General features: G+C 44.4%; 4 protein-coding genes across 5 annotated transcripts in view; 2 read left to right on the top strand and 2 right to left on the bottom strand.

Moving 5' to 3' along the window:
- Window positions 1-1,789: 1,789 nt before the first annotated feature.
- Window positions 1,790-4,955, bottom strand: fzd2 (frizzled class receptor 2). Its single transcript, XM_088317479.1, has one exon. The coding sequence runs from the start codon at window positions 4,901-4,903 to the stop codon at window positions 3,188-3,190; it is 1,716 nt and encodes a 571-aa protein (XP_088173605.1). The 5' UTR covers window positions 4,904-4,955; the 3' UTR covers window positions 1,790-3,187.
- Window positions 4,956-5,752: 797 nt separating this feature from the next.
- On the top strand, window positions 5,753-10,447 carry meioc (meiosis specific with coiled-coil domain). The gene is made up of 8 exons (XM_088317604.1): window positions 5,753-5,844; window positions 6,093-6,180; window positions 6,532-6,686; window positions 6,754-6,861; window positions 7,103-8,420; window positions 8,740-8,871; window positions 8,956-9,133; window positions 9,511-10,447. Exons 2-8 carry the CDS (start codon window positions 6,139-6,141, stop codon window positions 9,858-9,860), a joined length of 2,283 nt encoding a protein of 760 aa, XP_088173730.1. The 5' UTR covers window positions 5,753-5,844; window positions 6,093-6,138; the 3' UTR covers window positions 9,861-10,447.
- On the bottom strand, window positions 10,442-12,735 carry ccdc43 (coiled-coil domain containing 43). Of its 2 annotated transcripts, XM_088317609.1 has the most exons (6): window positions 12,614-12,735; window positions 12,263-12,486; window positions 11,918-12,014; window positions 11,556-11,691; window positions 11,196-11,251; window positions 10,442-10,905 (listed from the first exon to the last, which is right to left on the bottom strand). In XM_088317609.1, exons 2-6 carry the CDS (start codon window positions 12,482-12,484, stop codon window positions 10,718-10,720), a joined length of 699 nt encoding a protein of 232 aa, XP_088173735.1. In that variant the 5' UTR covers window positions 12,485-12,486; window positions 12,614-12,735; the 3' UTR covers window positions 10,442-10,717. The 2 variants fall into 2 exon arrangements, with proteins under 2 accessions (XP_088173735.1, XP_088173734.1); XM_088317608.1 differs by lacking the exon at window positions 12,614-12,735 and having other exon boundaries at window positions 12,263-12,585.
- A 4,333-nt stretch (window positions 12,736-17,068) lies between these two features.
- Window positions 17,069-22,757, top strand: part of LOC148322164 (uncharacterized) — a 101,426-nt gene continuing 95,737 nt past the window's right edge. The window contains exon 1 of the mRNA XM_088317605.1: window positions 17,069-17,186. The gene's annotated coding sequence lies outside the window, so the exon portion shown is untranslated. The remainder of the gene's footprint in view (window positions 17,187-22,757) is intronic.

Below are 22,757 nucleotides of genomic sequence, written 5' to 3'. Positions count from 1 at the left end.
ATTAAGTTGAGTTAAGCGCAGGAAGTGGAGGGGGAGGCAGGGGGGTGTGTGTGTGGGGGGGCGGCTTTGGGGGCCAGGCGGCAGTGTTTACAAGGAGCTAGTCAGGTTTCAGCAGCACTTTGAAGTGAGCAGCGCACTGGAGACTGTCTGTCACTGGAGGCCGAGGCCTAGCGCCGCTCCACTGACTCACTCACATTCCCTCCATTCATTTGAGCGGAGAGAAGAGGAAAGGAGGGCGCAGGAGGGGGGGGGGGGGGTGAGAACGAGGGGGGGGGGGGGTGATAGGGCTAGAATAGACAGTGAGAAAGAGAGGCACAGGTCGATTTATGCCCCCCCCCCTCCCTTTCATCAACTGTAACTGTCTGTTGTTCAAGCCCATCTGTAGCCAAGTCCAGATAGGCGATAAGAAGACAAGAAAGAAGTTCTTGTCCGCCAGGTCACAGGAGAGCGTATAGAAAACGCTGAAGCCTCCCAGTAAACTAATATGATTACATGCGCGCACACAATGGTACATTTGGAGCCCCTGAAGCCTCCCTGCCTGCGAGGCGAGAGGATCAGCTTCCCAGCTCTCCCTCCCCAGCAGCCAAATAGACACACACACACACACGCACACACGCACACGCACACTCTTGGCCTTCATGACATCAGCGCATGAGATGCATCCATTGGAGCTGAGGAGCACAGCTTGGGGGATTCCAGCTTGGCAGCGGAGAAGTAACGCTGAAACCACCTTGTTTTTTTTCCCTTTTTATATTCCTTCCAACAAACAGGCAGGCAGGCAGGCGGGAACACTTTCACGCCTATCCGATGGCGCAGGCGTTTCTCGCCAGATGATCCCTGTGTTGTTTTAACCGCGGCCTCTCGAACAAAAGGGGGTGTTTTTTTTTCACTTTTCTTTTTTTTCCCACTTGGTGGTGTTATGTGTGAGGCGAGCCACCATTTGGAGAGGTGACGTTCTCACAGATTGCAAGATCATTCAAAATCACTTTTGGGGGAAAAAAGCAAGCCACAGGAATTATTTTGTTTCTGATTGCCACTCTGATGGAATTTCCCATATCCGCTATGTCTCATTTTAACAATTAAAATATGCTGGAACCTAATGTCGAAAGCCCGCCCAAAAGTCTTCCGCAAAAGAACAAATAAAAACATTCAGAACCTGAGAATGAGTCTTCAATTCATGTAAGAAGCATGTTTTACAATTTGGGAGAAAAACTCACTGGCACACCGAGAACTAAACTAAACCGGATTCGAACAGTCAATCTAAAAACTGTGACAGGTGAGCTAACCACTCATCCGCCGTGCCGCCGCTCTGAGCAATAATATTATTTAAATATGAATTACAAACTAGAACATGTATTTGACAGAATAGATGCTTATGTTAAAACTATGCTAACGGCTAGCATGAAAATGACTAGCTAATAGCACATTTTTCCTTTATTTAAAGAGGTTAGCTTAACTTTGTGCTAGTTTTTTTTTTTATCCACTAAAAATCTTCTCTTCATGGTGATGACGTTACCTAAAATATTGGCTGTCAAGTTATTTTGGCTTTTATAATTGCATTCACTTCACTTCAGATGACTTCCGCTGGATGATTTCATTCTAAAAATGCTAACAATAATTGCAAAGGGTCCAAATTACACTCGCGCAGGTTCCATTGCCTTTGGCGATCAAAAGCTTAGTGCGAAAACAACATTGCCGCCTTGTGAACTCGTCCGCCAAGATTGTGTTTCATCACTAAAGAAGACAAGACATGGAGGAACACACGACATGACCCATTCGGTTTGACAAGTACGTGTTTAATCTGCACATTTGGATTGACACATATTTTTGGTTTGACGTGATCTCGAGACAATTTAGTAGGAAGCTGCACAAAAAAAAAAAAACGTAACATGTATCAAACACACGACAAGTATTCCAAAAATATGGCTGACGTGATGTCATGGAAATTGTTACATTAGCGGTTAGCACATATTCAATTCCACTCCTTTTTGGACAAAATCCTAAATTTACACAACAACTTTGATTATTCTTGCTCGACAGCTGAACTATTGACATTCTAAAAATGGATATTATACATGTGACAAGAGCCCAAGCTAGCAAGTTGTCAAGAATTCATACGTTTTGATTAGCAATTCGGCAGCAGCGTATAATTATAGTCTCATCATGTTCTCAACACATCGCAACAATGAAGGATTTTCTTTCAGTTTTGTCGTCGCCACGCTGATGTTTATATTATGTATAGCTGTGAGGCATGACGCTATTTTACTAGCCCGCAGAGACAAGTTGCGCCACGTTCAATGTCCGCTTGACATGACGCCGCTGAATGACGCTTCCTCTCCGCCCGCATTTGAAATACAAGTCGGAGATGAGATCTCCACTTAGCGATGTCGTTGTTGTCGAACGAGCCTATCTCACGGGATGTAAAGAGAAATAAAAAGCGGGAAAACAGGATGTATGAATGTGTGGCATCAAGCTAGCAATTTGGATTCGCAATTATTCCGGCCCAAATTTTGAAGGCCAAATAAAATAGGATCATTTATGTTAGTTGCATAACTACTCAAAAGTATTTAGTAGCTTCCATAAAAAGTGACTACATATGGTAATAAAGTCAAGTGGGCCATTTATACAATTTTGCTGACAGTTATTTCACGCCGATTTGGGGTATTTATTTATTTATTTATTTATTTTTACAGAAAAAAAATCCAATCACTGCTGCAAATGTTATTATTATAGCATTTTTTTTTAAAGGGAGGAGCAGATCTATTTGGTTTTGCTGCAGTGCAAAAGAGAAACAGGTGCACTGACATTTAAGCAGAAGCATATATTTTTTTAAATACAAATATATAAAATTTCATGTTTTTACAATTACTATTTACACTTGGATTTAATTACACGTGAAATGCTCTGTATGTTCTTGTCCCGGCTGCTGGATCGTGGAGCCAAGGAGGAGGAAAAGGAGGCAGGGGGGGGGAGAAGAGGAGGTGAGCATTTCAGCACACGGCGACGTCGGCCATGTTTGTTGTGCGTCTGTTCAGTCCGCCTGTCCCGTTCGGGCCTCATTAATCCAGCTCGCTGCTTGGTCAAAAGCCAAACGCTTTTTTAGCTTCGCGGCTCGGAATGCTGAAGAACGTGCCGCCATGAAAAATGCAAATCAGTCTGTCCAAAAGCTTGCGGCTGGCCCTTCATCCTACACGGTGGTCTCTCCATGTTTGCCGTTTGTCAGTCGGGTGTAGAACTTGTGCCAGGAATGCAGCGTTTTCCCGGACCAGATCCAGAAACCAGACGTGATGCCCACAATGAGCGTCATCAGATACTTGATCATGTAGACGGTGAAGTCCGGCGTCATGCGGGGCCCCGTCTGCGCCGGGCACGGGATAGCCAGGCTCCTGCAGCTGTGGCTGACCCAGCTGCGCTCCCAGTGCGGGCGGAAGGCCTGCTCGTAGAAGAAGCATGCGATCACGATGGTGGCGGGCACGGTGTAGAGCACGCTGAAGACGCCGATGCGCACCATGAGGCGCTCCAGCTTCTCCGTCTTGGTGCCGTCGTGCTTCATGATGGTGCGTATGCGGAAGAGCGACACGAAGCCGGCCAGGAGGAAGGAAGTCCCGATGAAGAGGTAGATGAAAAGCGGCGCCAGGACGAAACCTCGCAGGGGGTCCAGGTTGCTAAGGCTGACGAAGCACACGCCGCTCAACACGTCGCCCTCGATCTGCCCGATGGCCAGGATGCTGATGGTTTTGACGGCTGGCACCGCCCACGCCGCCAGGTGGAAGTACTGGGAGTGGGCCTCGATAGCCTCGTGGCCCCACTTCATCCCCGCCGCCAGGAACCAGGTGAGGGACAGGATGACCCACCAGATGGAGCTGGCCATGCTGAAGAAGTAGAGCATCATGAAGAGGATGGTGCAGCCTTCCTTCTTGGTGCCCTGGACGATCGTCTTATAGCCCTCTGGATTGAAGCTCTCATTACACACCACTTTGTCGCCCAGGAAGAAGCCGGCGATGTAAGCGATGGAGACCATGGTGTAGCAGCCCGACAGGAAGATGATGGGCCTCTCGGGGTATCTGAAACGCTGCATGTCCACCAAATAAGTGGTGACCGTGAATAAGGTGGACGCGCAGCACAGGACCGACCAGACCAGAATCCAGATGCGTGAGAATTGGATCTCTTTGTCGGTGAAAAACATGTACCCGCCACCCCGGGCCGGCTCGCATGGAGCGGCGCAGTCCTTCTCCTTCAGGAACATGTAGTTTAAGTAGGGAGGCACCACCAGCGCAGCGGGGCAACGGAAGGTCCTGTCGACCCCTTTGGTGCCTGGGACGGGCAAGGGTGGGACGGTGGCGGCGGTCGAGTCGTTCTGTCCCACGCAGATCTGACCGTCGCCCAGCACGGGGAAGTTCTCGCAGCGGAGTCGGTCGGGCCATTGGAAGCCAAACTTGTTCATGAGAGCTTCGCAGCCTTGCTTGGCCCGCTCGCAGATGGACCTGCAAGGCGGGATGGCCTTCTCCAGGACCGTGCAAACCGGTGCGTACATGGAGCACAGGAAGAATTTCAACTCCGGGGAGCACTGTACCTTCACTAGCGGGTAGAATTGGTGCACCTCCAGCCCTGCGTCCTCCTGGTTGTAGTGGCCCACTAAGTTGGGCATGATGGTTTGGTTGTAGGCGATATCCGTGCACAGAGGTATGGAGATCGGTTGGCAGAATCCATGCTCCGGGATTACAATTCCGTTGTCTCCTTGATACTGAGCTGATACCACCACGGGCAGCAAGAGAAGAACAGACCAAGTCCCCCAGAAAATCATCTCTCCAAGTTTCACTGACAGCAACTTTAGTCTGAGAATTAAATGAAGAGTGTTAAGCAAGCGGGGTTCGTGATATAAAAAGTTGTACAGGCTGATCATTCAACGCGAGCGTCGTCTTCTTTGTGTTTGCTCTCTTCTTGGAGCGCTGCTGGCTAACTTTTCTTTTCCCAAACTCATATTCTCCCAAAACTGTTATGTCACTTTAACGAGAAATAGCAAATCCGGTATATACGTTCAACATAAAGGCAAGGCGACCACTTTTGCGAAAATAGGCATCGCTTGACATTTACTGTGACAAAAATAAACGCCAATGTTGTCAGTCTGGGTTTTTAAATTGATTATGGTGGTGATACTCACTTATATAACGACTAAGAGATGGGTAAGGCGACGTTTCAAGAGATTGGAAAAGTTCCATACTTTTATTTTGAAGAACACCACGGGAAAACGAAGCTTTCTCATGCAACTTGATACAACAGCTGGATTCCGCAGCCCAACCAGATTTACGAGTTTGCCTTTGCGTGGATGAGGAGGATGAGGTCCCCATCTAGTGTTCACAGCATGTTCTCTGGATACGTCATCAATAGTTAATAACAGACAGTTTTTAAAAAATATGTATTAATTATATTTATTATTTCCGGACAAATTATTGGTGTGTCAAAAGTGAGCCATTCAAATAAACAACTGACCAAGCCAAATAATGTTATGAGAAAACCAGTTGGGTATAATAAGAATATAAGTCTGTATACAATCTCTTTGTAGTTATTAATATATAAGTATATATATATATATATATATATTTAATTTTATTTAAGTTGCGCGTGGATACAGTCCTTAATGTATCAATAAGTAATGAGAACGTCTCCAAAAAGGGGCGTAGCTCAGTGTATGTTGCTATGCTCATTAGCGTCAGCTTTATGCTAATTGGACGTCAGGCTTGACCAATGAAGCACGAGGACATTTTACCCGATGGCGGAGGGGGCCAGGGTCGGTTATTAGAAGTTGACGACGTCTCCATAAATCGATGTTGCAAAAGTTTTGAGGTAGGCTCACTTAAGGTTAGTTAAAAAAGTTTCTTTCGCGATGTTAGCTATTCCTATTATGGCACGAAAATTGAGAGCCAAGGGCGCCGTATCCCTTTTTAAATCGCCAAAAGTCAGCCAAAATGGCAGGCCTTGAATTCGCCGTCATACGCGTAATTGGAAAAAAATATGTCTGCCAAACCCAACAATGATGTTAACAATGTTAACTGAGTTAATGACATTCAGTCTCGTGTGTTGTGATCGATTAGGAACATAATAAAGAGGCAAGTTCAAGGCGGCGTTCAAAGTTTCAAAATGGCATCTGACGAGTTTTTCTCCTCCTCGTTTTACGGCCAGGTAAGCATTCACATGTAACGCGCACACTGTACATACACTCCAATGACTTCAGATACGTTGTCTTTACAATAAAAATGGTTTGATTTAGACATGAATGCCCACCATTCCCAATTTGACCTGGGAAACCAATTGGAATGCAGATTAGTACTAGCGAAAAAAAGTGACTGCATGATTACTACTACTTAGTAGCACTTATAGTGTCAAATTGTAGAACAATGCGAAAATATTCATTTAATACCCATTAAGGGATGACAACTATTTTAAAAAAGTGTCATCTTAAAACAGAAAATGGTCAGATTGAAAGAATACTGATTCGTGGTGCTGTAAATTCCCCATGTGTTCTTGTTTCAGGCTAGTGTCAATGGTGATGGTGGAAATAAGTCAGTTTCGGAGCCAAGTTTTAGTCCTAAGGAAGAAGGAGTGGCGGAGTTCAAGCTCTGGTCTCCCAATGCTTACAGTGATCCCTATGAACTCGGGAATTGTGCATTGACTAGCATTAAGTGCAGGTATTATGTTTTACATATTAAAAAAAAGTGTTGAATATTTTTGTAACATCTTTCTTCCCTTTTCAAGGAAAAACATTGACAAAAATGAAATTGAGAAGGAGCTTGATCTGCTTTGTTTGGTGTCCAGTATTTTGGATGAAGGTGATGCTATCCAGAATGAATTCTACAATAGGGGGTATGTAACCCAAAGGCTTTTGGGATTGTTTTCGACTGCACTATTACAATAATCCATGCAATTAAATTAATCCATTATTGTAGAACTTTTATTAACAAATGAAAAAAAAGAGCAAATAATAAGTCATAATTTTTTTCTTTGAATTGCAATATATGAGGTGCTTATTCTTGCCTTGTTGAACAATTTGTCTTCAGCTTTATTTGATTGATAACAAGCCAAATGAAATTCTGATTTCTTTTAGCAACCCATTTATTTCCAACGGTCTTTGGTGTCCCAAGATTTTGAGCGAAGACTTTTTACAGCATTCTCAAGTTCAACCAGAGGATACACTTCCTTACTATGATATTCCCAGTGAGGATTTCATCCAATCACAAGTGCTGTCCAAAAATGAGCAGTTCCTTCTGATGCTCAGTGGCATTTCAGCTAATCCGCCCTGGCATAGTCGTGTTCCTAATGGAGACAGAGATGGCTTTGCCAGGCACCCAAAAAGATTGCCATCAGTTCTTCCCATTCCCATACCTGCGAACCACTTCCCACCACAGACACAGGAGAGCAACTACGACCTGTCAGCAGATTTGCACTCAGCAAATCATTGGCCCGTTAACAACTTTCCTCAAATCAGCTTCCAGCTTCAAAACAAGATGAGCGGGCCACTGTTGGATCATTACGAGAGCGCGACGAGTGAAAAACCAATTTGTGATAATGAGCTAGACATGTTGGAACACATGAATCAACTGGTTAGTGGTTTGCAGTCTCTCTTAGCTGATGACTCTAGTCAAGAACGTTATGGATGTTTTCCAAATGTAGAAAGGAAGACAGAATACCCTGAAGATAGCATGCTTGAGCAACGGAAATTCCCCAGCCGTACAATACCAACGGTGCGCGAAAAACAGCTCGGGGGAGGATTTTGGGACCGAGATGTCAAACCAGCATTTAAGCATAAGGACGTTCAAGACATGTCGGGCATCTGCAATGAATTTGCCGACTACTCCCTGCAAAGGCCCGTTTCAGTGTATTTAAATCCCCCAAATCAATATCATGACATTCCAAATAGAAACCAGTACTCCATTCCCCGCTCCAAGCAGGGCCAGTACAAGATGAAATCACTGATCCAGAAGGAAATGAAAAAGACGTCCAGCTTTTTTGAAGAGAGGCCACAACCCCCCGCTTGTGCGGCAGTGACACACAGGAGACCTCACGTTGACCGCGTGGGCGACGCGGACAGATTCAATGGAGAAAACATCATGGGGAACGTGCAACCGTTCATACCACCCGCTCATTTCGACAGTAACCCCAGAAGGTTCACCCAACTGCCTCTCAAGTCTCATGGAAGCGCTTCTCCTGGGATGACTCCACCTGCTGTGACGACCGTGAACGGGGCCACGGCATTGTACAGTCATCTCAAGGGCGCAAAGGTCCACAATGGAGGGGGCCCTTGTCAAGACTCAGCTCTGGATGCTTCACTGCAAAAGAATCCAGAGGGTCTTGTGATCCAGTTTTACCTCCAACTGGATGAATGCTGTGAGCAGTTAGGCTACCTCGAAGGGGAGAGGAAGAAGGTAGGCTTGCCTAACTGGTGTTACTGGTTACACTGGGGTGCTTGAGGTACGAAGAGGGCAAAAGCTAAGAGAGTTTTGCATTTAATCACTATAATAAATAGTTAAAGGTTAAAATGATCCATGTGTGTGCTTTTAGAGGCTATTTTGAGGGAAAAAAAGTTCTTTATTGCGCTTAACTTTGATAAAAGTGGGCCGTGACTTTGCAATAATAGAGAAATGCTCTGCTCTGAATTCAGGTTCCACACTGTAAATGTCTTAACCGGATATCGTGCCTTTCCATCAATATTTTTCTCCCATTTCGATTGGCTCTTCATTTCAGATTGAGGTCAACCTCACCCAAACATTTCCAGGTGAATGGACACCGCCGCCGCCGTCATATCCACCCGGACTTCCGCTCAACCCCACCCGACTCGACTGTCACATCTTTAACCAGAGGAGGGAACAGGCCAGCGTGAGATACTTAGCGACATCTACTGGAGAAATGTCAGACTACAAAACAACTCCTATGTGGGTTATCAAATGATATGTTTCACAGGTGGATTGGCTTTTGTCTAAAATGGAGTACGTGAGCAGCATACCGCTCCATGCTACCATTCGCTTGGCGCTGAACAATCATCACCAGGCCTTATCGTGCGTCCAGGCGAGACGCGGGGAAGAGCTTGCCAACATGTCCAAACATCAGCGGCTTCGCGCTCCACTCACTGAGGACTACGGTAAGGTCACTATGGTCACTATGGTATAGTCGAACCTCAAATGTTGAATGCTTCGTTAGCTGATTGAACGGGATTCAAGCGAGACGTCAGCAAATCACGTAAGGATTCAGCATTTATTCCAAAATATTGAGCGGCTGGCAAGTGAGAAATAAGCATCCACAAGATCACAGCCCATCATCTCCGCTTGTGCAATTTTCTTTGGACTTTTTGTCGACATGCAGTTAGGAATGCTACAATGTTAACTTAACCCGTCATAAACAGTTCAAGTTTCATAAGAGATGAATCAGGTTCAACTTTAGACGTTCCACTGTTGTCTAACGTTGGTTCAAGTTTTCGTGAGGCCCGCTGTATCCTTTGATACCTCGCCTTCTTCCTAGACTCCGTGCTGTCAGTCATCGCCCTGAAGGAGCTCGCCGTGACCACCACGAAGCTCCGCACGTGCCTTTGGTGCGCTCTCCAGATGTCCGTGCCCACTCCCGTCAGGAGGCCAGAGCAACGCCCCGACACCAACAGGGAGCTCCGTACAGCCGTGTGGCGCTCGCTCCTGATGAATGGCCCCATGCAAGTCAGGAAGTCCGAGGACCACGCTGACGTGAACAGGGAGGAAACACACACACGCAGAGCTAATCTTACATTTTGTTATGGGGCGGGGCAACACACAGTGCAGCTAACAAACATTCACAGAATTGATCAAATGATACAAAAGCCGCTTAAATGCAGCACCTAGTTAATTCAAGTCAAGGTGATGATCTGCAGAGCAAATTAAGATCTCGCAGTTTGAGTTGTGTAGTTTAGTGCATGAACTGTTCGAAAAAGAGGTCATCATTAATCAAGGGTCCTTCCGAAATTGATTAGAATCCCTCTGTAACAAATCTGAATTTAAATTATATATGTGTGTTCTTTAAAATTGTTATTTTCACTCTACCAACTACAATGCCTTTAAAGTATTTCAATCGTATGGTTTCGAATGACTGCCATTGTCATACTTCCATCCGTGAACGGTCACAAAGCAGGATGTCAGCCCCTGCTCACGATTTGCCTGGGCACAATTGAAATATAGAAAGAAAATGTTTTATCTTGTGGAGACGGCCGTTTGTTGTGCTAGCCAAGTCTTTCGGGAAACACGTTCACTGTCACGACTTGTCATCATTAGTCAATCACAACATTTTACACGAGATCGTGCCTTGCTCGTTTGTATTCGGATTGTTCTGGTTCGTGTATTTTACTTATTTACCGTCATAATGGTTCTTAAGCGTTTGTCCAGTTTTGACGTTTGTACAACTGACCCTTTAAAATAAAATTAAAAAATTGCAATCAGTGCAAGTTTCTTACTTCAAAAAGACAGAACTTTAATGCAACAAAGTGTTTGTTCTTAGTCTCACTCACATCTTTTTACCAGAGCATGCGATCATATTTTAAGTTTTGATAACAAAAACAGTTGAATACTTTTTATGTTTCAGTGCTCGCACACATCAACAAAACATCCGCAGTATAACCCCTCCCAAAAAAAAAAAAAAAACAGTGAAGAGTTGTGTGGGCAACCCTTCCCTTTCCCCACGTCACACAATGTCCTTTTTCCTGCTTTTATCTTTTGCGTTCTCCCTTCTGCGTGCGCTTTTTCTCTTTCTCCTTCCTGTCTTGTTTGGCCAGTTTGTCCTTCTCCCGCTGCATCTTGTCCATTTCTTTCTTCTTCTGGGCATCTTCGCGGGCCTGGTCCCGCTTTTGCTTTTGTCTGTTCAGGACCTCCTCCACGTTGGTGTTCTTGAACATGGCTAACGCCCGACAGAGGTCAAGGACAGAACAGTAGGCAGGAAAAGCACTTCATCCGCTTTGTTTCCTCCGTAGAGGCGCACGGGATCACCAGGTGGGCTACCACATTTCAGCCTCTTTGAACAAGCAGCTAACTGCTAAAGCTTTTTTTTTTTTTTACATGTGAAAGACAAAGAAATAGATCACTGTGTGTGTGCTAACTAGTCTGTGAAGTCATATAACATTTACATGTGCTATACCGCATATAAAAAAAACATTTGTTTTTAAAATGACATTGACTTGGAAAGGATACACTTGTCCTGTCCGGGCATAACATTTCCATTTGGCGACTCCTCCTCTTCACCTTCAGTGTTTCCGTCAAGGGAACCAAATCATCTCTGCCTCTAAAATTCCGTGTGAAACATAGAACAGCCCAGTTTCCAAAAGCAGTGCAGTTTGGTATGCCAATAATAACCCTAATTTAAGTTTTGGCAAAGCTACGGTGGTTCTCAAAAGTTTGTAGTCATATAGTTACCTAATACTGTACACAATTAAAAACACATTTCTGAGAGAAGTGGAAAAATAAACAAAGGAGACATTATTTGTGGCCAGAAATGTTAACAAGACGGACTCTAAATGACTGAATCCTTTTAAGTTGCTAAAGCAAGGATATTTCTCTTCGTCCGTAACATTGGCGTACTGCGCCAGGAGGGCTTCTTTGCGTTTCTTGGACTCCTCTGATACTTCCTTCTGCTTCACCACAATCTGAGCCTGCTTCTCGATCATACTGGCGATGGCCTGGACCTCAACTGGCCGGGGAGACAAATACACTCATATTATTCTCATTGAAGGTGGTGTAAATTTTCATGAATTTTTTTTAATGTTAATCTGTCCTTGTGTTTACCTGCCACTGATAACAGAAACAGCTGCTCGCTATGCATATCATATAGATGTGATATAAATATATTAGGACTGTTTACGCTGCAGCTTTTTGAGAAGCTTCAAGTGAGTGTTATGGACTTAATTATGAATTACCATCTCCAGCATCCCGCTTGTTTGTCGAGCGATTGCAGTACTCCGTCCAATGCTTGATGATTTGCTGGCAAACATCTTCCAGCGTGTCTTCTTCATCCTGCACATTTGAGTATCAACACAATATGGTCAATTGGGCAGTTGTATCGTTTGTTATTTTGTTTGTGACACGGGAGGTAAGAACGCAGGATCGGGTTTTGTTTTAGGAAATCCACTTCCGAGTGGTTTATGTCTCATAGCTGAGGATTCCCTTATGTAACTGTGACGCGTTCCATAAATAAACTTCGGCGGAGCAAAAAAACAGCTGTCGTGTTGGCTACGCGCGGCATGAGGGCGTAGCTTGCTCACCAAAAATGCCGATAAAATCCCTTGAAGCGCGTCCCGTTTCTCCTCGTCGCTCTCCTCTTCGTGAAGCACGCCCAAAATGTAGGCGCCGTACACCTCGCGGTCCACTTGTAGCGCGTCGAGCCGCTCATTTAGCCAACTTTCGAACTCCCCGGCGTCTGCCACGGGCGCGGCCATCTTGGTTTTTCGAGGTCCTTCAACCGGCACGCGGCTGTCCGTCGTCATGCCTGTTTGAAAACACAACCCGAGAAAGTATCATTCAACATTGCCTGTTGGAGTTTTGTCTCAACATCAACGACGTGTCTGACAAACAGGTAACGTCACGTTTCAACTATCATCAATGCAAATACGAACGTTTTCCTCCTGACGACACTTTATGATCTTATTTTTCATTAGATTTTGTGTTATGCAGCTGCTGCATAACAAGGGAGCAGGTGCGTTATTTTGGAGGCAAACACTTCTAATGGCCCTGCAGTGACAGGAGCCACCAAAACATGACTGATGATACTTTTTCGAGAGTCCTGGCATCCATAGCTCGAGGCATTTATGGTTCATACACATAGATTTGTGTGCTTCAAATCTAAGCACACGTTTGTGCCATGTTTTGATAATTGTAAAGACCATTTTTAAATTTCAGCATACTTGTCTGACAAACAAAATCAAAAACATCATCATGCTCATGCCCACCCATATATTCATTGATTCTATTTTTACGCAACTACCTGCGGTCCCTTTTAATTGTGAATAGTTGTGATGTCTATGTTGTGCTTATTATAATTCAGTTCCATCCAAAACTGGAATCGGTGCTCATTACAAATCTTGTCTTCCTGGGATTATTCCATAAATCCCCAACAGTGGCTGATTGAAAATGGATGACTTTGATTGTCGCACACAAACTTGTGCACTCATTTTCAGGCTTTGAGCACGACCAGGCTGCCAATGCCGGTTTCATTAAAATGTTGATTTCCTAAAATAAGCAGCTATTCGTTTTCCATTCACTGAGCTGCTGGCAGTGAAAGACTGTTCTTTTGGCACCACAAAATCATCCACTACCAGTCCCCGATTGCTAACTTGCACTTTTGTCATTGATGATGAGTGAATGAAGTAACTTAGACATAGGTTACTTTTAATATTAAAAGAGACATTATGCATTTTGTTGCAATTCAAAACAGTTGTGATGTGTTTTAATAAACACACTCAGTCAAAATAGTACAAGGATTAAGAAGTACACTTTACACACCGCATTTCGTCCATGAAATTATCATTTTTTTCTGTATCATGCAAGTGAGCTGTTGTGCATCCTCTTTGTATGGTTTCAGCGATCCAACAAGTTGAATACGAGAAAAGGAAAAGAAATATCCATAAAATGGCCCCTGAAGGCCTAATATTAGCTTTCCCCTGTGCAAGTAGGCGTTTAGATAAAACACAGATGTGCATGGGCCTGACATACTGCGATTTTCCACTAGGGGGAAGTAGAGCACACTTGTACTCCTCTGCTCAAAGTCAGGCTCTTCTTTTTCCAAAGTAGTTGCATGACAGCCGTGTGGATGTTCCTCATGTATGTGATTTGCAGCAAATTTGCTTCATGCTTGTGCATCCCATCCGCCGTGTTTAAGTGTAATTGCGAGCAGTTCTGCGGGGCAAGAAAATGGCCCGCCAGCTGTTTGTTGGGCCCCCGCTCATTTGACACTGGGACAACACCTCGCAGCTGTTTGAATATATTAAATAATGATTCCGTTTGAATGACTAGATTCCGCTTCCAGAAAGTGATTGGTGCAAGGGGGGTTCGCCGTGTGTGTGTGTGGGTGTGTAGGAGTGGGGTGGGGTGGTTATTAGTTACACCCCTAGTTATACCGCCAGCCAGTCCCACTGCTCCCGCATAATGGTTTCACACTTCACTGACGTTGCATTAATGAAGTGTGAAGCTTCTGTTGGAGGCAACGAGAATGCTGCCGAGTGGAAACGCTCCACCTTTACGTCGTCCTCGCAGTCAAATATTCTCTTCTGCTTGTGACTTCCGAGGGCTAACGTTGACATTTTTGCACCCTCACTACTATTGGCGTTTTTTCATTAAGGCTGTTTATTTAAAATTCTCAGTGCAGCCTGGTCATCCTGGAACTGGAGGAGGGGATTCCCCCATCCGTGGTCCCTTCTCAAGGTTGGTCAAAGTACAAGTACCGATTAAAACTCATTTGGTTTGCAACCCGCTGAAATTTTATTATCTCCTGAGTGCCGAGTTGCCGTCCCTGTGTGCCCAAGTAATGCTCGTTCCGAAGGGTGACAAAAAGGGTGAGAGGGAAGCTTCCATTCCACCGGGCGGCAGTCGTCATATTTCAAACGGAGCGACTCGGGGTCACCGCTTAATGCCACTGCTGCTCTTAGTAATGCGTAGCTTTAGGACGCCTGTCCTATTTCTATTGAGGGGCTGTGGATTGATGCGAAATGACGAGGGCTGCGAGGCTGCAGAGTGGCTCGGCGTCCACATGTTCCACTCCACAGGCGAGCCTGCGCTTCTGCGGACGCAAATACATGCGGACGCACACACTTGTCTCCCGTCCCGATGCCACCAGCCTTCGAAAAAGCCCTACAGTCTCAATGTGCAATGTCCTCTCTCTGTCAACGTATCCTCTGTGCCAGCGCTAATGTGACAGAATCTAAGCAGAGCCCAGAACACGCAGTCGGCCTCATACTCGCCAGCAGTTTGCCTCCTCATCTCGCCGACCGCCCATTTATTCCCGTGAATAAATTGGTTACATTTGCCTTGCCGGGGCTCGTCCACACTCCCGAGTTCACCTAACAGATCACTTTTACTGCGACGTTCAATGCCGTCGTAAATTGAATACATCGCAGCAACGCGCCATCAACTTGATGTTTTCGTCAATTGACTTTATTGCGCTCTTCGTCTAACTGACTGTTAAGTGAATTTAAATCGTATTCGTAATGACAGCAATGATGTAGCGCAGGCGTGGGCAAACTACGGCCCGGGGGCCACATGCGGCCCATTTAATGTTTTAATCCGGCCCGACAAACTTGAAAAAAGAAAAGAAAAAGACTAATCCTTGTTAATGTTTTATTTTCTAAATACTCAAACACGGATATTTTGTTGTAATGCTTTTGTTCACTTTCATTTCAAATTAAATGTATTTTTTTCTCCGATGAGGTGAGGTGACCAAAACACTCCATCCATCTGCTCCTGGTCCGGCCCCTCGGTCAAATTTTAGAACCCATTGTGGCCAACCAATCAAAAAAGTTTGCCCACCCCTGATGTAGCGTGATAATTCCATTAACTTTTATTACTGTGCCGATTATAGATGACAACTGTTTCATCTCTGCAGCTTCGATAATTATTGAATGTATTTAATGAGATCATATTTGAAAGGCCCGAAGGGATAGATGCAACATCATTGTGAAGTTTGTCATTATTGGTCTAATAGGTTTCTTGTTAACGCGACGACAACAGTCAGACGGAAATGTCTTTCTTCTCACCTGTGACAAGACCTTGTGCTTGCTTTTTTTTTTTTTTTTTTAAATCCTAATGTGCTTCTCTCAGGGACTTCTTACACGAGACTACTTTAAACTGTAAACAGATCCAAACTCGAACTACTAGTGTAAGGAAAACAACAGACATTTGTCCGAATTTATTTATTGTCGGAAAAACTGGCTGTTCCAATTACTTCTTAACATGGTGTCACCTCGCAATCATAAACGTTCAACTGTTACTTGCCGCGGAGGGGTTAAAAAATAACCTTGGCTAATGAGCCACATGCTTCTTTTCTCACATCAAGAGAGCAATTCTCCTCTGATTGCATTCTGCAAACCTGTTCTGTGATCATTACGTACCCTCAACATGCAGATGACAAAAATAATTGTTTTAAATTAAAAACTGAAGTCCTGCCACTCCTCAAAATGTCGGACATCCATCAAATATGCAATGCCGAAAATGAGCCTTTTTCTTTTTTTTTTTACCCTATTTACACTTATTCTACAAATTAATCAGCACCAAACTTTACCCAACCACATATTTACCATATTTTCTGGAACTATAAGCCGCTACTTTTTTCCAAGATTTTGAACCATGCGACTAATACAACGGTTCAGCTTTTCTGTGAATTTTTCTTTCACCACTAGGGGCGCTCTACAGTTCAGAAAATACGCTAAATAAATCAAATGAGGCCACGCCATTACATCTTGATGGAGTTGAAATTCTTCTAAAATTGCGTTTCACCTTGCAATTGGTGGTGTCCCCCAAAAATTCCAAGTTATGAATAATTATTTTGGTGTCCTTAACAGCTTCTGACAACGGTTTGTTAGCAGCACTAAAACTCAACACACCTTTTCAAATCAATTTTCAAGTTCAAGGCGGTGTTAAGTCAAAACGTCCTCCTCGTCGATGGTCGTTCATCACTTTGTTAGCGCCCCCTACGTCTCTTTGCCGCGAGACTTATTATCCCGAGCTTGCCTCCGTGGGAATCATCTGGTTAGGTGTAATGAGGCCTCTTATTATTTGCGCTTATGCATCCATCAGGTTTGAGTGCGGACCTCCCACTTGGTCCTCTCGGTGCCTCGTTGCTCAAGCGTTTGCTTTTGCTCTCCAAGCTTTTTCGCTGCGGCAATTAAATCTCTGACAAAAAAAAAAAAAAAAAAGATGAATATGGAACGCTGACTCAGAAAAGTCCACCGAGATGGTGAGAGGAGATCTAAAGGGCTCTTGAAAACGTCAAGAAAATGATTTGACTCCGCCCCCCCACCCCCCTCTTTCCTGCCTTGAAAGAGAACTTCCTCCCAGGTTCCGTGACCTTCTGGCTCTGAGCGGAAAGTCTTGGCCGCGACCATGCCAGCACTCGCCACTTCTTAGTACGGCGGATGGGGGCGGCGGGGCGCTGAGTGAAGGCTGAGCGGATGCGTCCAGACAGCACAGTGGAGGAGGGTAAATATTTAGCCATGGCACGCGGGGAGGGGCTCAGAGGCTCTCCCTTCGCCAAGCCATGTCTCCGTCCTGTTCCCTTCTCGCTCTGTATTCAGGGTCACGGTTCTCATTTCTCAGATAATATTTCAAGCTGGCCACAGGTGGCGAATTAAATTGAAGACCTTCCTTTGTACGGCGAGGGGGGGGTGGCGTAAGGCATGGCTTTTGGGAGCTTCTAGAGAGACGATACAAAAAGGAAATTGATAGTGTCGAGTTACGTCCACTTACGGTGGTCTAAAGGTCTTGGTAGATTTATCCGTGAAAGTGTTTTTGTTCAAAATGAACCGTGTAATGAACCGTAATCAGTAAGTTTACATTTATAGGTTAGTCACTTTGGACGTACGGGTGTCCATTTATTGGCTGAACGCTATATTCTCCTTGACCGAATCGAACATTTTAAAAAAATGAATGCCATTGACGGCTAAAGACGTCAAAAATCCTTTTTTTTTTTACTCGGCTGGAAGTGAATGAGTTAAGGAAATGTTTCTGAATGGTTTACGACTTATGATTATGCTTGTACCTAAGCAACATTTGGCTCATTAACTGGTCGGATTATATCAATCCCCGTTATTCAGGTGTGTTAGCTCGACGATGCAAAATCAGATTTTGTCCATGTTCATTCAGAATGACATGCTTTTCTGCATCCTGTAAGTCTGATTTCAGTTGAAACGAGTTGCTATTTATGTTTCATTTTGCTTTTCCATGTTGATCCACCAATATTTGAGAGTTCTTACGGTTGTTGACGCGAAGGCTCCGGTATTGATTCAGCGCCACCCAGCCAAAAAGATTCCCGTGGATTTAGGGTCTTCCTCTGTTGCATTTGGATGTATCTGTCCTATCATGCAGACCGCCGGTCAAGATCACGAGTGTCAGGGTGAATCTCCGCATCATCACTTCAACAGGACGTCGGGTCGCTTCCCCTCCTCCCCTTTGGAGACAAAACAGCTTTCACGCTTCCAGAAAGACTTGACAAAAGATTTTGGGCAAGTCTTTTAGATGAATATTTGTGGGAGCAGATCACGAGATCACCAAAGTCTCTGAAATACCAGCTGTTATTTTATTTAATTTTTTTTTTGGTAACCTCACCTCATCGGAGAAAAAAAAACCATTTAATTTTAAATGAAAATGAACAAAAGCATTACAACAAAATATCTGTGTTTGACACACCAGAGTATTTAAAAAAATAAAACAATAACAATGTTTATTAATTTTATTATTTTTTTTAAGTTTGGCGGGCCGGATTAAAACGTTTAACGGGCCGCATGTGGCCCCCGGGCCACAGTTTGCCCACGCCTGTCCTAAAGAGAATAGTTTGAAAACCAGAGTCACTAGAGAGTATAGCAGTAAATTACAGCTGATTAGTGCCCGTACCAGCAGTGACACAAGAAAAACATCCTTATTGTCCACCCTCAAGGCTTAGCGTGTCATGCGGCCCGGTATCGACAACCAGAGTCATTAGGAGATCACACTTGAGCTGATGAGAGGAGATTCCAGGGGATGTGTCCATCCTCATTTGTTAATTTGATGTGAGTGAATGACACTGCGTCTGTCTGTCGTCTCTTGGTGGATAAAATACCGTCCGGCTTCTATCTGCGAATTCGGCCCCCAGGGGGACCGGCCGTCCAGACAGGCCCAGGATATGAATAGACGGGAGCGGGAGGTGGAAAGGGCATTTAAGTTTGTGTGTGAAGGAAGAAGTAGCAGATAGTCGAGCTTATCTGTCACTCTCTCCCGGCTTGGCAGTGAGCGGGAAAGGTTTGCAGGTCAGCCCGGTCAGTCGGATCTATTTTGTCCCAACAATGAGTTCTTGTCTGATGGAGCTATGCCGGCTGTCCGTCACTTTGCACCGCTGATATTGTGTCACTGGTGTCTGAGGGCCGGGTGAGCCCGGCCCGTGCACCTTCTTGTAAATGTCTGCGAGTGTGTTGTCAGATTGGGATCTCCAGTCAGGTAGCGTTTTACCCGATCTCCCACCCCATTCACGACGTTACCTCCTCCCTCCCTCCTCCTCACTGCTGACATCCTCAGGGGGAAGCAGATAGAAATCTCAAGCTGGGCTCTTGGCAGCGGCAGTGTTGAAATATCTTTTTTTTTTTTTTTTGAGGGGGGGTGCTATGACTTTAGGCCATGTCCACAGGGAAGATTATTATTATTTTTTTTTGCGTGTATGTGTGTGTGTTCAGGCCTTTTGTCCGCACTAAACTCTACTCTTGGTCATTCGAAATCTACTTTATGGAAATCATGTGTGTCAACGTCCTGCTTCGAGCACATTTTCTTTGCTTTTAAAAACATGGAGATATGTGATATTGCCATTTAGTTGTTATCAATCCTCCCCCTTTAAAAAAAATGAAGAAATGTTGAACAAACAATTACTGACTGGCCTCTGATTTCAAAACTGGCTTTCTGTGGTACTATGCGAAAAGTGGATACATTGGAATAGTTGCCCCCCACAATTTTATTGTCGTTGGTCTTAAGGTCATTTTCAACTGATAACCTGAGGGTTTGGTGTCTGTTTTCTATCCGTGTGCAATATTAGTTTCACCAGCAGAGGGTGCTTAGGACCTTGCTTATCAGAGCCGAGGCTGACCTCCGTCGAAGAAGAACAGTCAGTTTGCGATGATGCAAGAGAAGCGACGCACCGACGACGTCTGAATGTCACTATTTTGCACTGACAGGTAAATTGGATTGCAAATAAACTAAAAATGATGAGCAAGAGTAGAAAATGGTCACAAGTGTTAGAAGGTGCTATAGATGTCTAGCTAGATAGTAGATGTGTGCACATATGTTAGTTTTTGAATGCGATTCACTACCACGTACTCTTGGAATGGCGGATACGTCGTGCGACGCGATCGCGGGAGATGAAACACGACAGCATGATATGTTCAATTTTGTATATGATGTTGCGAGGTGTTTAGAAGGTGAAGTCGTGGCCAAAATCCATGTTGCCAATATCAATCTTAATATTTTGTTAAGATAACTGTTGCGGATGCCCAGCTAAGATAAAAAACACCGTCGAAGAAGAACAGTCCGTTTGCGATGATGCAAGAGAAGCTGCGCACCGAGAAACGTTGTCGGATTGTCACAATTGTGCCCTGACAGGGAGTAGGTGCTGCTGATTAAAAAAAAAAATTAAACATGTTGCACGGCAGATGAGTTGGCCCATCATTCTTAACGGTGTAACATTTCCATCAATTTGTTGTGTGTATGTGAGAACGTTAGGTGATCATACATTTATGCGGATTCAGTCATAACGGCCCTCTGAGGGAAACCACAACGATGAAGTGGCCAGTCTACAAAAATGAGTTTGACACCCTGGGTGTCGTCTAACTGACAAACAACTAGGCAAACATTGAAATCCAATATTTAGTACCAGTTCAGCCTTGGTGGTATGATCTACTGTATATCACTCTAGTTATGTTCATGAGTGCGCATTTTTCTAAAATGACTTCGCAGCTACTCCCAAGGCCTTACCATTTGGAGTCATCGTTCTGATCTTACCGATGTACATATTTTACAGCGGCCTCAAGTCATTCCTGAGGAGATTGACCATTGTTAGCCTGAGGAACTGTAACGTCTGCCTTTGTGGATGTTGATAAAGTTTACCCCATCCACCTTAACACCTTTGTAACTCCTCAAGGCTTCTCGGAATAGAAGCTCACTTTATATGTCAAAAGACTCATGTCGGCGTTGGTTCTGGCAGCCTTTTGTTGAATAGGATTCTGGCGACAATAGCAGACGACGGATCAATATTTGCAACACGTACGATCAATAGTTTGCTGAATTGCTGATACTTTATTGTCCAGGGCTACACAGAGAACCTCCCATCTTTTCAGACTCGGCTTAACAATAAAAAAACGTTCGCTTTAGATTCCCCAGCCTTGTTTCTTTCACGCTCTCTAGTTTTTATGATTGACATACGAATATATACAAGCGTATACTAAAGTATGGAATGTTTTGTTCTGTATTGTTGCGTTCATCTCAGTATGCACAATGCGTCTTAACTCAAGGCTGACCAAATGTTTCAGGGACTTTCTAAGAGTACAAAAGTGTCTGGGTGGAATTTTATTCAGTTACATCAGCCGTTCTTACTTGATCTGAACTTATCGTCATCAGAACTTATGCAATCTTCAGATGACTGTTTGGACAAAAGTCATCTTTTTTTTGTTGGGATTGGTTAATTCATTGAGGAGTCTTTGGAAACTGATTGTGGATTTTTTGCTTCTAATTGCAATTGAGAAAAAGCAGTGTGTAGTACTTGACTGCACCGGCAGAGGAGTTGTTTCTATCCAAATCAACTATCGTATTTTCCGGACAATAAGCCGCTAGTTTCTTTCTAGATTTTGAACCATGCGGCTAATACAACGATGCAGCTTTTCTGGGGAGTTTTCTTTCACCACTAGAGGCGCTCTATAGTTCAGAAAATACACAAAATAAACCTTGATTTTTAAATTTTTTTTTTCCTCTTGGGTCTGTTCTGTTTTAGCAAAGTTGTTGCTGTGTTAAAAGGCACTTTTTTAACAATCTGTTTATGTACCTCTATGTGCATTCACAGTACAAAATCGTTCAGCGTGTAAAATAAAAATGGATCTTTGACGTCTGTAGCCGTCAATGGCAGTAAATGAGTTTTAATTTCCTCACTGAAAAAAAATGGAGAGAGAAAAAAAACACAGCTCTTATAATATGTACAAAGAATGAAGAATTGTGAGTCTCCTCCCCCAAATTAGCTGTCTGCAAGTAGTACTGACTGTCAACAAATCTGTCTTGACTTTCCCGATTGTTTCCTATGATCTCCACAAACTTTCTCCTCCCCTCGCTGCCAATTAACAAGCTTTGATGTATATCTGTTGTAGCGGCTGGAGCTTCAAAATTCCGCTGCCTCTCGGCGACCAAAAGGCCACACAAGATAATCAGCACTTCGCAGGCAAATGTGACAAAAAAAATGTGTTAGAAGGATTTATCTCCTCTTCTGCCTATCAGAAACGGCACCGACGACGCGGGAATTTGTTTTGGCAGCGACACTAATGTGGCGTCGCTTGCTGTTTCCGCAACTGATTTTCTTAATCCTCCACTTGTTCCACGCTTGGTAAGCACGGGGGCTTAATTTTGTAATCTGGGAGGTCCCGCTGACGCAAAGACCAACAACTCGGCCCACTTGCTCCCTCCCCCGCCCCGCGTCTCCTCGCCGCTCCTCGTCAGCCGCTACCTTAATTAGTCAGAATTAAGACAAATGTGCGGGCCTCCCGCGATCAATTGGTATCGAGCGGACCTTCGCTCGCCCTGCCCGGGGGGGCTTGCTCAGTCGGCACATCATTTATATCAATAGCTTTTGTTTTTCTTTGCTTCCCGGCTCCTCCGTCCGAGCCTCGCTCCATCGCTTCGTGAAGTGGCCGGCGCCACACGCTACACTTCACATTTGTATTGAAATCGCAGACACATGCACACACACTCGTGAAAGTGTGTGGGAGACATGATGGCTATTGGGGAACGGGCTTTTTTTTTTTTTTTTTGGTCGCCTCGCGCTAACAAGTTGAC

The sequence above is a fragment of the Idiotropiscis lumnitzeri genome, chromosome 15, assembly GCF_059441095.1.
Source record: "Idiotropiscis lumnitzeri isolate Australia: NSW breed Sydney's pygmy pipehorse chromosome 15, RoL_Ilum_1.0, whole genome shotgun sequence".
Classification (NCBI taxonomy): Eukaryota; Metazoa; Chordata; class Actinopteri; order Syngnathiformes; family Syngnathidae; genus Idiotropiscis; species Idiotropiscis lumnitzeri.
This window is presented reverse-complemented; position numbering and strand designations above follow the sequence as displayed.

What these genes read in the sequence shown, in the direction of transcription:
- fzd2 (XM_088317479.1), bottom strand. Translation starts at nt 4,903, where the DNA reads ATGATCAGCCTGTACAACTTTTTATATCACGAACCCCGCTTGCTTAAC.
- meioc (XM_088317604.1), top strand. Translation starts at nt 6,139, where the DNA reads ATGGCATCTGACGAGTTTTTCTCCTCCTCGTTTTACGGCCAG. An exon ending in AATGAATTCTACAATAGGGG is followed by an intron (nt 6,862 to 7,102) that starts GTATGTAACCCA and finishes GATTTCTTTTAG; the next exon opens with CAACCCATTTATTTCCAACG. An exon ending in TCGAAGGGGAGAGGAAGAAG is followed by an intron (nt 8,421 to 8,739) that starts GTAGGCTTGCCT and finishes TCTTCATTTCAG; the next exon opens with ATTGAGGTCAACCTCACCCA.
- ccdc43 (XM_088317609.1), bottom strand. Translation starts at nt 12,484, where the DNA reads ATGACGACGGACAGCCGCGTGCCGGTTGAAGGACCTCGAAAAACCAAG. An exon ending in GGATTTTATCGGCATTTTTG is followed by an intron (nt 12,015 to 12,262) that starts GTGAGCAAGCTA and finishes TCAAATGTGCAG; the next exon opens with GATGAAGAAGACACGCTGGA. An exon ending in TATGCCCGGACAGGACAAGT is followed by an intron (nt 10,906 to 11,195) that starts GTATCCTTTCCA and finishes GTCGGGCGTTAG; the next exon opens with CCATGTTCAAGAACACCAAC.